Consider the following 14797-nt stretch of genomic DNA (forward strand, 5'->3'; position numbering starts at 1 on the left):
ATCGGATGACAACTTCAATCGGATTATTATATTACAAGACAAGGGTTAGGGTTAGGGCCTAAATTACACTCAGGTTTCTCATCTTTATGCAAATGTTACACAATACCACAAATTTGAAAAAAAATATTTTATTAGACTTTTAAACATATAAATAAATTAGAGTAATAAAATCCATACAAAATGTGTAATAAATAAGTTACATTTTAAATATAGTTAAATAAATATAATTTTTTTTAAACCCCCAACAATCACAAGACAGTCAGGTATCTCGAGCTGAGATAAACTTAAACATAAAATGAGCCTCCAGATTTACACTCAGTACTTAGTACATACTTTCTGGAAACTGTTTTTCTGAATCAGAACTAATTCTGAGAGACTACTGTCTCATCATGGAGCGTGAACAACTGCAGGTGGCTGGTTTGCTGATTAGTCATTTGCACTGGCTTAAAGTCATCCTTGGACGTGGTCATGAACCAACCCGGGTATTTCACCGACTCGAAGGTGTTCAGGGAGTCACCGGGTCCGTTTCTCAAGAACAGGAAGCGCTCCGTTCCATCGTTCTCCTTGATGGTCTTTAGGCTCTCTTTGTCTTTTACCTCCTACAAAAGAATGAATCCATTACATCTACCATAAACATTACAAGTTTGTGTTCTCTAACTTTTACAACATCAGACATTTTGTGTAAATGTTCTAGTTATGTTCCTCTTTGTCCAGACTATAAAGGTTGTATTGGGATGCCATCAGTTTCCACTGATATTACATTTACAAATAGATATGTAAAGTAAAGGTTAAAGACATTTAAAACTAGGTAACGCGTCCTTTACACCAATTAATGAGTATGTTTTAGATTAATTAAAACATTAAGAAAACCTCTACATCTTCCTCTAACCACTAGAACTACAATTTACCTTGAAATATATTCATTCAAATATTTGTGAATTTCTGCATTAATTCGTGAGAATATCATGTCACATTCTTTAAGGCACATGTTCAACAGGGTTTTGTATATTATGAACTTGGTAACAGGAAATAATAATAAGAAGAAACAAGGCTGTGATTGAATTCTTTCTTGCTTGTGAGTCACTTTGGTGGAAACACTGTGTGCCAACTTGTTAACTCTAAATGATTATGTAAGCTTTGTCATTGTGGTAGATGGTTGTGTTTACATACCTCTATGCCTAAAAAAGGAGTATCATTCTGCATTGTACATGACAGATACAGGTTGCTCTTCACAATCCCCAAACACACAGGCTGGCCTTTTGCGTTTCCTCTGCAGTTTGGTGGGTTGTAGGCTGAGAGATTGAACCATGCTGTCGAAAAACAATCCACTTCAGTTAAATGTCAATTCAGCTTGGAGGTTTTTACATTAGACAAGAAACACAAAAGGATGCAGTAGAAAGAAAGAATTAGACTGAAAAGGTGTGATGTTTCAGATGTGAGAATGACAAATCAGGGCTTAAAGACCATAGAGTGAAGTTATAGACAGATGGATAGAACAAGAGGCAGATAAAGGAACAATACAGAAACCTAGAGTAACAGTAGTAGCAGTAGTATAGTGGTTATAGTAGTATAGTTGTTAAGGTTCAAGGTTCAAAGCTAATGACAGGAAGAATGTAAATTCAGACCCTAGCAGTGACAAAGAGCTCAGTTTGACTCTTTATCAGGTTAGATCTTAATACAGTACATGTGCTATGTTATATGCTTTGATTGAATTTCGTCTCAGATCTTAAATCCAAATCAATTCCTCTAAAGTGTTAGTAGTGACACTGATTTGTATTGGAAGTTTACCTTTATTCTCCTCATTTCCACCTTTCAGAGTAATGGCCAGCAGTATAGGAAGCTTGTCCCTTCGCACCAAGGCCCTTTTAGACTTGTCGCATATTGTGCACTGCACAGCCTTGTCCTGCATGCTGTAACTCTGGGATTCACTACACTTCAGATCGATCGCTATGCTCTCTGTGTGAGGAAGACAGAGGTGTGTCAGTGCTCAAGGAATCAGTTTTATTGCAAAAAAAAAAAATCACTGGAGCAAAATAAGAATAGATGCATGTACATTAAGATGATATATTTTGAACCCCACCTTCAATCACATTCTCCATGAAGATAGTGAAGAGGTCCTGGTCAGTGAACTCTGTGGACTGAACATGTTGAGTGTGCTTCAGCCTCTGCAGAGCGATTACAACGTTAGCAACACTGCGCATGCTAAGAGGCTCCTTGGTGACCTCGATACGGATTCCTTTGTGCAGGTCACATCTGCTGCTCTGTAACACATCAGAGTCCACAGTGAGCTCAGGTGATTATACAGTGAAAAGGAACGAGGTGTGATGAGGTGAGGTGAGGCTTTATAAATCTGTATCCATGACTTACCATGGCCAAAGGATCAGAGCAGTCCAGCTCATCAAAATCTGCGTCGTCTGAGTCAAATCCAGAGGCGCTGTTAAAGTAGCTGTTAAAAGAGAAAGAATTAATGAACGTGTGTTTATTTGATATAAAATCTTGAAAACACTTAAACTACTCATCCAAAAAGACTGTCTACAACTGGACATTCAAAATAACCTGAGTGACTGAACACCTTCACAGACTCGTAAATATTCACATAATATTCTAACAGTGTTAAGGTTAAATGAAACTTTCAAAACATTATACATTTTATAATACAAAGCATAGCAGCATTAATACTAATTACTCTAATTACACAAGACAAGGCTTACCTTTCCAACATTAAAAAATCTTCGCCAGCCATTTCTAAAAAGAAATAAATACAAAAAAAAGGACAAAATTAAATTACACATAAAATTGTATTCAATCAATCAATCAATCATGCAACAAGCTACAGATTTATTACACATACATATAAATCCACACAATACATACCAATTCGGATTAGGAAAGGTGATTTGAAGTTGTCCTTGTGAGGCTTTTTTTGGCTGTTGAGCTGCTAGTCAATGCAGTTTGTCTGTGCTGCTGCTGTATTTATACTCAGTGTTGGGAAATTCACACGAGAGGAAGCGGATGAATTGTTGCGCAATGTGTCACGTCACCGGGCATTTGATGTTTGACAATCCAGACAATCCCAAGGAATGTTTTTGTATTTTTACTTTTAATACTACAGAAAAATAATAATGCATGTATATTTGCAGCGTTTGGCAGGCGCCCTTATTTATAATAGTACGACTTACAGAATTTGTTTATTATCAATATAATAATAATAATAATAATAATAATAATAATAATAATAATAACTTGCAGGACATTATCAGTTTAGAAATAGTAATAAAAAATGTACTTAAGATGAAATATTCCCAAAGTGTTTCTAAATTGAATAATGCAAACTAAACTACACGGTAAGTGGTAAAATAATAACTTTTCTTAAGTTCTGCTGCTGAAAAAACAGTGTTAATAACTGTGGGTTCTGGTTTAGTCCACCTCTCAAAGTGTTAAGTTAGAAAGTTAAGTATCTAGTCTGTGGCATCTAGATCACATATAAGGCTCTGAAGTTACAGAAAAATTAAGGATGCTGACAAAGGTATGCAAAATCATAATTTTTGTTATGAATTTTTAAGATGGACATTTTATACATACCCGTTGAAGAGTTTTAGGTAAACGCCTTAATTCAGTTAATATGTGTTTGTGAAGAGCCATCACCTAATAGACATTTCCTTTTACTTTTAGATAATAAAAAGAAAATTAAACTAAACATTTCTATTTGGAAATATCTGAAAGATGTCCAAAATACTATGTACTGCAACAGCTTTATATGGTTGAACTGACAATAAAAGCTTCTTGACTCTTGACTTGACTTGAAAATAGAGCCCAATAAATAATGGGTGTCCAAGCTTATCTATAAAGGATCAGTGCGGCTGCAGGTTTTGCAGGAATCCATCAGGAACATGTTTAAACACTAGTAGTTGTGATTCCTGCTGGGTTGGTTAGAAAACCTGAAGCAGATAAGACTGATTACTGGTCCTCAAATTTACCTTCTCAAGAGAATATAACAGATAGTTATTGCAATTTTCTTCTGTAATGTCACTCACAATAAGAAAAGTTATTGCTTAATGTACAACATTATAGATATTCAGGACTTTCTCTGTCACTAAGGTCTTAAACTGATGTGCATGTGACTGCCATTCAAATTTTCTGTTTTATGTAACTTTCTATTAGGTAATTGTTTATTCAATCATGAGGAATTGCCACAAATGCATATTCCCACCAAATGGCAACAGGAAATAAGTCCAAATTTTAAACTCCTTATATTGCTTCATCCTAAATGATATTGCCATTGTGAGGGTATCATTCAATATGTTACATCATGTAAACAGAAATTGTGGCATAATCCCAATTTATACAATGTGGCCTCTACTTCACATATATGTTTAATTATGGGACACGGGCATATAGGACACATAGCCACCTAGATGGGACACAGGGATATACACATAACCACATAGCAATAGTAATTGTTTTTATAGCACCAACTGTCAACAGTGAGGTGTATAAATCTTTTAACGCTACTCCTAGAGGGAACATCTGATTCATACCAAGTCCAAGTGACATGTCAATATGTTCAAAAGCACATGCATAAAGTAAACAAATGTCATATATATTTTTACCGTCTCTCACTCTCTCTCACTCTCTCTCTCTCTCTCTCTCAGGATACACTTCAAACTGATCACCACATTCTCTGTGTGAGGAAGATGGGCTTGTGTCAGTGCTCATGGAATCAGTTTCATTTTATAGACAGCAAAATATACATTAGATAGACAGATAGATAGATAGATAGAGAGAGAGAGAGAGAGAGAGAGAGAGAGAGAGAGATGCATCATCCAGTGTTGTGGGTTTGGGTTTGTGCCAATGAACCTATACTGTCATGACTGTTGGGAGCAGTGTAATGCTTCTATACCAGCAGCTCTATGATATATTCTGTCCTTTCTGTTTCTTTTTGTGCAGGTTAAGAAGCACAAACTGTTGTACCTCTGTTGCAAACCTCAATGGCTGCCTCTACCTCCTTAACTCCTCACCTAACTCTCTCCATCCTAGGGAGAGTCATCGTCTTCAAGAATCAAAACCCATGCAAAGCAGCCGGACCAGACTTTGTCTCTGCATTCAACTTGAAGTACTGTGCTGATCAACTGTCTCTAGTTGTGACAGATTTCTTTAACACCTTGTCTGAGAAATGCCATGAGCCATCCTGCTTCAAGACCTCAACCATCATTCCCATCCCCAAAAACCAAGGATCACAGGACTTAATGAGTTCAGATGACACAGTTAACATGACACTCCACTTCATCCTCCAGCACCTGGACTCCTCAGGAACCAATGCCAGGATCCTGTTTTTATATTTCAGCTCAGCTTTTAAAACAATCACTTCACTCTGCCACAGGACAAGCTCTCTCAGCTAAGTGTGCATGATTCCACCTGTAGATAGATCACAGACTTCCTGACTGACAGGAGGCAGCACATTATATTTAATTTACATTATTTAGCAGACGCCCTTATCAAGGCAACTTATATTTTATCTCATTTATACAACTGAGCAACTGAGGGTTATGATGGGCTTTGCTCAGGGACACAGCAGTGGCAGATTGGTGGACATGGGCTTCAAGCTCACAACCTTCTGATTGGTAATCCAACCCCTGGACAGTCAGTACCGGTTTCTCCAAGGCTGGGGTATTTGACTCTTCTCCCTGCATACCAACAGTCTGTCAAACTATTGAAGTTTGGGGACAACATCACCGTCTTTGGGCTCATCACTGGAGGGGATTAGTCTGGAGCTCAATGTGGGAAAAGCAGTGGTAATGGAGGCAGAATTACCCAGACACACTGCAGGTGGTTGCAGAATACCATTTACTCCACTGACAATTACTTCAATCTGCCACCTCTTCAGGACGTGTACACTTCCAAGACCGTAAAACGGGCAGATAAGATGGGGCTGACCCAGGCTAATATCCAGGAATCATCATGGTCTCTTATACACATCCTTGGACATTAACGAATAACCCCGATTTGCTGTTTCCTACTTGCTTACCTTCTTACCTCAAACTGTGAGTTGTTGCACTTTTCCACTGTTGTACATCACATACTATTATACAGTTAAGGCTTCTATTGTATTTTCTTATTTTTTGAAAAAATAATTGTTTATACTTAAAATAATTTTACTAGTTTCACTACATGTATTTCTGGCCATTGTCTTTTAGGATGCACCATGGATCTGAAGATAGTCCACATTGATCGGATGACAACTTCAATCAGATTATTATATTACAAGACAAGGGTTAGGGTTAGGGCCTAAATTACACTCAGGTTTCTCATCTTTATGCAAATGTTACACAATACCACAAATTTGAAAAAAAATATTTTATTAGACTTTTAAACATATAAATAAATTAGAGTAATAAAATCCATACAAAATGTGTAATAAATAAGTTACATTTTAAATATAGTTAAATAAATATTATTTTTTTTAAACCCCCAACAATCACAAGACAGTCAGGTATCTCGAGCTGAGATAAACTTAAACATAAAATGAGCCTCCAGATTTACACTCAGTACTTAGTACATACTTTCTGGAAACTGTTTTTCTGAATCAGAACTAATTCTGAGAGACTACTGTCTCATCATGGAGCGTGAACAACTGCAGGTGGCTGGTTTGCTGATTAGTCATTTGCACTGGCTTAAAGTCATCCTTGGACGTGGTCATGAACCAACCCGGGTATTTCACCGACTCGAAGGTGTTCAGGGAGTCACCGGGTCCGTTTCTCAAGAACAGGAAGCGCTCCGTTCCATCGTTCTCCTTGATGGTCTTCAGGCTCTCTTTGTCTTTTACCTCCTACAAAAGAATGAATCCATTACATCTACCATAAACATTACAAGTTTGTGTTCTCTAACTTTTACAACATCAGACATTTTGTGTAAATGTTCTAGTTATGTTCCTCTTTGTCCAGACTATAAAGGTTGTATTGGGATGCCATCAGTTTCCACTGATATTACATTTACAAATAGATATGTAAAGTAAAGGTTAAAGACATTTAAAACTAGGTAACGCGTCCTTTACACCAATTAATGAGTATGTTTTAGATTAATTAAAACATTAAGAAAACCTCTACATCTTCCTCTAACCACTAGAACTACAATTTACCTTGAAATATATTCATTCAAATATTTGTGAATTTCTGCATTAATTCGTGAGAATATCATGTCACATTCTTTAAGGCACATGTTCAACAGGGTTTTGTATATTATGAACTTGGTAACAGGAAATAATAATAAGAAGAAACAAGGCTGTGATTGAATTCTTTCTTGCTTGTGAGTCACTTTGGTGGAAACACTGTGTGCCAACTTGTTAACTCTAAATGATTATGTAAGCTTTGTCATTGTGGTAGATTATTGTGTTTACATACCTCTATGCCTAAAAAAGGAGTATCATTCTGCATTGTACATGACAGAAACAGGTTGCTCTTCACAATCCCCAAACACACAGGCTGGCCTTTTGCGTTTCCTCTGCAGTTTGGTGGGTTGTAGGCTGAGAGATTGAACCATGCTGTCGAAAAACAATCCACTTCAGTTAAATGTCAATTCAGCTTGGAGGTTTTTACATTAAACAAGAAACACAAAAGGATGCAGTAGAAAGAAAGAATTAGACTGAAAAGGTGTGATGTTTCAGATGTGAGAATGACAAATCAGGGCTTAAAGACCATAGAGTGAAGTTATAGACAGATGGATAGAACAAGAGGCAGATAAAGGAACAATACAGAAACCTAGAGTAACAGTAGTAGCAGTAGTATAGTGGTTATAGTAGTATAGTTGTTAAGGTTCAAGGTTCAAAGCTAATGACAGGAAGAATGTAAATTCAGACCCTAGCAGTGACAAAGAGCTCAGTTTGACTCTTTATCAGGTTAGATCTTAATACAGTACATGTGCTATGTTATATGCTTTGATTGAATTTCGTCTCAGATCTTAAATCCAAATCAATTCCTCTAAAGTGTTAGTAGTGACACTGATTTGTATTGGAAGTTTACCTTTATTCTCCTCATTTCCACCTTTCAGAGTAATGGCCAGCAGTATAGGAAGCTTGTCTCTTCGCACCAAGGCCCTTTTAGACTTGTCGCATATTGTGCACTGCACAGCCTTGTCCTGCATGCTGTAACTCTGGGATTCACTACACTTCAGATCGATCGCTATGCTCTCTGTGTGAGGAAGACGGAGGTGTGTCAGTGCTCAAGGAATCAGTTTTATTGCAAAAAAAAAAATCACTGGAGCAAAATAAGAATAGATGCATGTACATTAAGATGATATATTTTGAACCACACCTTCAATCACATTCTCCATGAAGATAGTGAAGAGGTCCTGGTCAGTGAACTCTGTGGACTGAACATGTTGAGTGTGCTTCAGCCTCTGCAGAGCGATTACAACGTTAGCAACACTGCGCATGCTAAGAGGCTCCTTGGTGACCTCGATACGGATTCCTTTGTGCAGGTCACATCTGCTGCTCTGTAACACATCAGAGTCCACAGTGAGCTCAGGTGATTATACAGTGAAAAGGAACGAGGTGTGATGAGGTGAGGTGAGGCTTTATAAATCTGTATCCATGACTTACCATGGCCAAAGGATCAGAGCAGTCCAGCTCATCAAAATCTGCGTCGTCTGAGTCAAATCCAGAGGCGCTGTTAAAGTAGCTGTTAAAAGAGAAAGAATTAATGAACGTGTGTTTATTTGATATAAAATCTTGAAAACACTTAAACTACTCATCCAAAAAGACTGTCTACAACTGGACATTCAAAATAACCTGAGTGACTGAACACCTTCACAGACTCGTAAATATTCACATAATATTCTAACAGTGTTAAGGTTAAATGAAACTTTCAAAACATTATACATTTTATAATACAAAGCATAGCAGCATTAATACTAATTACTCTAATTACACAAGACAAGGCTTACCTTTCCAACATTAAAAAATCTTCGCCAGCCATTTCTAAAAAGAAATAAATACAAAAAAAAGGACAAAATTAAATTACACATAAAATTGTATTCAATCAATCAATCAATCATGCAACAAGCTACAGATTTATTACACATACATATAAATCCACACAATACATACCAATTCGGATTAGGAAAGGTGATTTGAAGTTGTCCTTGTGAGGCTTTTTTTGGCTGTTGAGCTGCTAGTCAATGCAGTTTGTCTGTGCTGCTGCTGTATTTATACTCAGTGTTGGGAAATTCACACGAGAGGAAGCGGATGAATTGTTGCGCAATGTGTCACGTCACCGGGCATTTGATGTTTGACAATCCAGACAATCCCAAGGAATGTTTTTGTATTTTTACTTTTAATACTACAGAAAAATAATAATGCATGTATATTTGCAGCGTTTGGCAGGCGCCCTTATTTATAATAGTACGACTTACAGAATTTGTTTATTATCAATATAATAATAATAATAATAATAATAATAATAATAATAATAATAATAATAACTTGCAGGACATTATCAGTTTAGAAATAGTAATAAAAAATGTACTTAAGATGAAATATTCCCAAAGTGTTTCTAAATTGAATAATGCAAACTAAACTACACGGTAAGTGGTAAAATAATAACTTTTCTTAAGTTCTGCTGCTGAAAAAACAGTCTTAATAACTGTGGGTTCTGGTTTAGTCCACCTCTCAAAGTGTTAAGTCAGAAAGTTAAGTATCTAGTCTGTGGCATCTAGATCACATATAAGGCTCTGAAGTTACAGAAAAATTAAAGGATGCTGACAAAGGTATGCAAAAATCATAATTTATATTATGAATTTTTAAGATGGACATTTTATACATACCCGTTGAAGAGTTTTAGGTAAACGCTTTAATGCAGTTAATATAACGTGTTTGTGAAGAGCCATCACCTAATAGACATTTCCTTTTACTTTTAGATAATAAAAAGAAAATTAAACTAAACATTTCTATTTGGAAATATCTGAAAGATGTCCAAAATACTATGTACTGCAACAGCTTTATATGGTTGAAATGACAATAAAAGCTTCTTGACTCTTGACTTGACTTGAAAATAGAGCCCAATAAATAATGTGTGTCCAAGCTTATCTATAAAGGATCAGTGCGGCTGCAGGTTTTGCAGGAATCCATCAGGAACATGTTTAAACACTAGTAGTTGTGATTCCTGCTGGGATGGTTAGAAAACCTGAAGCAGATAAGATTTAACACGTCTATCGAGTGGAATGTTATGTCTTAAGGGACAACTGAGGGACAATTGACAACCTTATGGGTTCCCGAGTTTACCTTTTTTCCATCAAGAGAGTAGAATAGTTTCTTTCCTAACCATAAATGAGGACAGTGAAAGTGTGTGAAATGCATGAAAGGCAGATGTACAACATTGTGTATTTCCAGGGTTTTTTTCTTTTGTCCTTTTACTGTGTTTAGAAGCGCCTGTCATTTTTTTTTTTTCCATTTCGTAATCAGTAAGGAAACACTTCCTCTGTTCGTATTATGCACTATAACCCTTTACTCTATATTCACAGGTAATTTCAAACATTTCTAACTGGTTTTTGGTAAAACAGTAACATGCATCTGCAATAAGCTGAATCTTTTACACATTATTTATAGATTTACAGCATTTTTTTCTTTTTTTTTTTCAGCCTTCATCCGTAATACAATATCACACTGTAGAGACGTTAATGGGTCACAGGTAATGTGATGCAATGTAAATTTGTTTTTGTTTTTAAGCTTTATTTCAAGCGTAATTAATATATTCATCACAAATCATTTGTGTCTAATAATTTAGATCTAATACTTATAATAAAATAATGACATTGATGACATAATGAATTTTTTTCCCCACGAATAGTTTGACCTCAGAACTTTAAACTTTTCACACTTTTGCTTAGTCCCATGAAAACAGTTCACTCTGTTCTCAACTATTTTTTACATTTAAAAAAAATATATTTTTTTAACCCTGTAACATTAATATTTAACGGTTCACGGCAACAGTTACCGTTTAACCTTCGAACAACCTTCTTTGGGATTTTTATTTCTCATTTTATACTGAATAATCTGCTGAAGATCTCGTGCTAATACGCATTTGTTTCAGGCTCTTTCAGTTTCTGGGTCATTTTAAAATATAGTTCTAAAAAAAAAAAACGTGTCCGTTCTCAGTTCAACTGTTGTTGCCTTCTGTCTGTTTCCATTTGGAAGAATGTTAATATTTCTGCACTGTTTATGGTTAACTGTGTTAATTGCACTTCTATTTTATATTTTTGGCTATTTGCTTGAAAAGAATGTTTAAAACTTGCCTTAAAACTATTCTAACTATAAATATTCAAAACTATTATTCTCCTGAAAAATACATTGTATTGCTGTAAACATTACAGTTTAATACTGTAATATGGCTGCCAACACAGTGTATTGAATATCCAGACTATTCAACTATTTTCTCTTGATTATGAGTCACCACCAGAAAGGATGACACCACACCTTGGAATGATGTTAAAAAATTAATAACAAAGAATGTCTGTTAGTTATGCAATGGATATAAACGTTATAACACAGATCCACACCCTGCTTTCTGAAACCGGAGTGCAAAATTATGGCTCTAAGCCGAGTGCAATTTAAGAAAACTTTCTTAATATACAATATACATACAAAATATACACACTGATATAAACTGATTTTATCCACTATTTTTCAAGACTACTCTTTTTTGTTGTTGTTGTTGTTGTTTATGCACTAGTGCCTTATCATATACTCTTTACATTTATTAATGCTTTATAAAGTAGTCAATAGAAGTAGTCAATTGAAGTAGTCAATAGAATATTAAGGATGTCCAGTTGAACTGAATTGAATTTTATTTCCATAGTGTTTTTAACAACACACAATGCTTTGATGTAGATTTAAAAGCCAGAGACATTGGTGGCAAGGAAAATGTCCCTGAGATTACACCAAGGGCAGTATCTGTTTCTAGGTGATACTGGATATGAGCCATTACTCATCCACAATTGTATTATATATAATAGAGCCACAATGGAGAATGTCGTCTTCAGTGTTTAGTGTCAGGATATATAGGGCAGTATTTAGCTCAAAGCTCCAGGGTTCCTGGCATTATCCTGAGTTCAGGTTACTCTTTATAACTTGTTCAGCCAAAGCAAGGTGTGTGCTGGTATGCTTACACAAAAGTTGTAAAAGCTAGTGTGAAAGTTTGTGTGGATGGTGTTCTGTGGTGTTCAGGCACCCACAATCTCAGAAGGAAAGGATCCATTTGAAAGGGTTAAAGATTCATGAATGAATAAATAAATCTTTAAATGTTTCAATAAGGTCTGTAGTCATGTTGGCACCGACAGTGTGAGGGATAGAGACACAGAATGAGAATGTGAGAGTGTGTTTGAGAGACAGAGGAAGAGAGAGAGGACAATGAGTGAGTGTGTGTTAGACAGAGAGAGAGACAACTGAGAGTGAGTTAAAGAGACAGATAGAGACTTTTTCCAGAAATTTATTTTTATAGGTAAATAACAGGACAAATGACTTTTTTTTTTTTTTTTTTTTTTAATTTATTATTATTATTTTTTTTTTTACAGATTCTTTTATAACAAATGTCTAAATAACTACTACTATATACATCCGGTTTCATCCTGGTTGGAGTCATGACTGGAATTACAGGATGTATTTCTTTTCACGCCTACATTAATGACAATGACTCAATGGCGTCAAATGGAGGGATGTATAATGAAATGTGTGAATGTTCCGTTGCTTCTTGTGTAACTGTTTACACGCCAGGGATATTTTAATAAACAAGGCCATATTGCATCAAGTCTCTTCAGAACACTGGCGGAAATAAAGTTTCGGAAACAAAAGGATCAAGGAAATGCTTAAGGAATATTTATTTACTGGAAAGTAGGATTGTTGGTTAAATAAATATAAGCCTAATTTACACACGTGGACAAAATTGTTGGTACCCTTCGGTCAATGACGAAAACTTTAATCTCACAAAAGTAATAATAGATAAAAATTCTATGAATGTTAACCAATGAAAGTCAGACATTGCTTTTCAACCATGCTTCAGTGGAATAGTGGTTTGAAGGGTGTCTTTTCCAGACGGCATGTTTCAGCAGCTCCTTCCAAAGTTGCTCAATAGGATTGAGGTCAGGGCTCATAGAAGGCCACTTTAGAATAGTCCCATGTTTTCCTCTTAGCCATTCTTGGGTGTTTTTTGCTGTGTGTTTTGGGTCATTGTCCTGTTGCAAGACCCATGACCTGCGACTGAGACCAAGCTTTCTGACACTGGCCAGCTACATTTCTCTCTAGAATCCCTTGATAGTCTTCAGATTTCATTGTACCCTGCACAGATTCAAGACACCCTGTGCCAGATGCAGCAAAGCAGCCCCAGAACATAACAGAGCCTCCTCCATGTTTCACAGTAGGGACAGTGATCCTTTCTTGATATGCTTCATTTTTCCATCTGTGAACATAGAGCTGATGTGCCTTGGCAAAAAGTTCCATTTTTGTCTCATCTGTCCATAGGACATTCTCCCAGAAGCTTTGTGGCTTGTCAACATGTAGTTTGGCATATTCCAGCCTAGCTTTTTTTATGATTTGTGTCCTCCTTGATCGTCTCCCATGTAGTCCACTTCGGCTAAAACAACGATGGATGGTGCGATCTGACACTGATGTTCCTTGAGCATGAAGTTCACCTTGGATCTCTTTAGAAGTCTTTCTGGGCTCTTTTGTTACCATTCGGATTATCCGTCTCTTTGATTTGTCATCAATTTTCCTCCTGCGGTCACGGCCCATGGATCTTAAATTTCTGAATAATATGTGCAACTGTCGTCACAGGAACATCTAGCTGCTTGGAGATGGTCTTATAGCCTTTACCTTTATCATGCTTGTCTATAATTTTCTTTCTAATCTCCTGAGACTTTCCTTCGCTTCCTTTGGTCCATGTTGTGTGTGTTACACACCATGTCACCAGACAACACAGTGACTACCTGGAGCCCTATATATAGGCCCACTGACTGATTACAAGATTGTAGACACGTGTGATGCTAATTAGTGGACACACCTTGAATTAACATGTCCCATTGGACATATTATTTTCAGTCTTTTCTAGGGGTACCCATCATTTTTGTCTAGGCCTGTTCCTTGAGTTTATTTTTTTAAATAATTCAGTTGAAGCATGTTGAAAAGCAATGTCTGACTTTCATTGGTTAACATTCATAGAATTTTTATTTATTATTACTTTTGTCAGATTAAAGTTTTTTCTGTGACCATTGTGAGCTTTTCTTTCATTGACCGAAGGGTACCAACAATTTTGTCCACGTGTGTAAATGTACAGTACCGTGCCAGTGAAATAATGTCACATCAGGTCTGAACCATGTCAGAATTTTGGAAGGTCCTGAATGACTTTTTTTTGTTTTGTTTTTAAATTTGTCAGCATGGAACTCTCACAACTTAAGACTGGGGAATTTTCTTCGTTAAACCACACACGCACTAGGTTTTTTTTTTTTTATGAGCGGAAATTGCACAACTATCCATTGGAACAGGTTCGAACAGACTTAGAAATTTTTAAGTGCTTCTTTGAATTTTGAACAAGATCCTGCTGTTCTTATATAGCTTATTTATAAGTTAAATAAACTTATTTAGACTTAGTTATATAAGTCTAAATAAACAGCCATAAATTTTAGTTTGCATAGAAAGCCTATCTTCTGAAATAATAGCACAATGTAATACAGGAATGATCCGGCTCAGACTGAGAATCGTCTCATGGTTAAGAATTTTGTAATTTAAGGAAGTCACGTAATGTTGTAGTGTATTAGC

At 36.1% G+C, this 14797-nt stretch overlaps 2 protein-coding genes across 2 annotated transcripts; both read right to left on the reverse strand.

The window, feature by feature from the left end:
* Positions 1-232: 232 nt before the first annotated feature.
* LOC132863678 (interleukin-1 beta-like) lies at positions 233-2947 on the reverse strand. The gene is made up of 7 exons (XM_060896623.1): positions 2875-2947; positions 2712-2745; positions 2368-2446; positions 2081-2261; positions 1789-1956; positions 1171-1310; positions 233-599 (listed from the first exon to the last, which is right to left on the reverse strand). Exons 2-7 carry the CDS (start codon positions 2741-2743, stop codon positions 363-365), a joined length of 837 nt encoding a protein of 278 aa, XP_060752606.1. The 5' UTR covers positions 2744-2745; positions 2875-2947; the 3' UTR covers positions 233-362.
* Positions 2948-6339: 3392 nt separating this feature from the next.
* LOC132863177 (interleukin-1 beta-like) lies at positions 6340-9173 on the reverse strand. Its single transcript, XM_060895816.1, has 7 exons — positions 9101-9173; positions 8938-8971; positions 8594-8672; positions 8307-8487; positions 8016-8183; positions 7398-7537; positions 6340-6826 (listed from the first exon to the last, which is right to left on the reverse strand). Exons 2-7 carry the CDS (start codon positions 8967-8969, stop codon positions 6590-6592), a joined length of 837 nt encoding a protein of 278 aa, XP_060751799.1. The 5' UTR covers positions 8970-8971; positions 9101-9173; the 3' UTR covers positions 6340-6589.
* Positions 9174-14797: the final 5624 nt, after the last annotated feature.

The sequence above is a fragment of the Tachysurus vachellii genome, chromosome 20, assembly GCF_030014155.1.
Source record: "Tachysurus vachellii isolate PV-2020 chromosome 20, HZAU_Pvac_v1, whole genome shotgun sequence".
In the NCBI taxonomy this organism is placed as follows: Eukaryota; Metazoa; Chordata; class Actinopteri; order Siluriformes; family Bagridae; genus Tachysurus; species Tachysurus vachellii.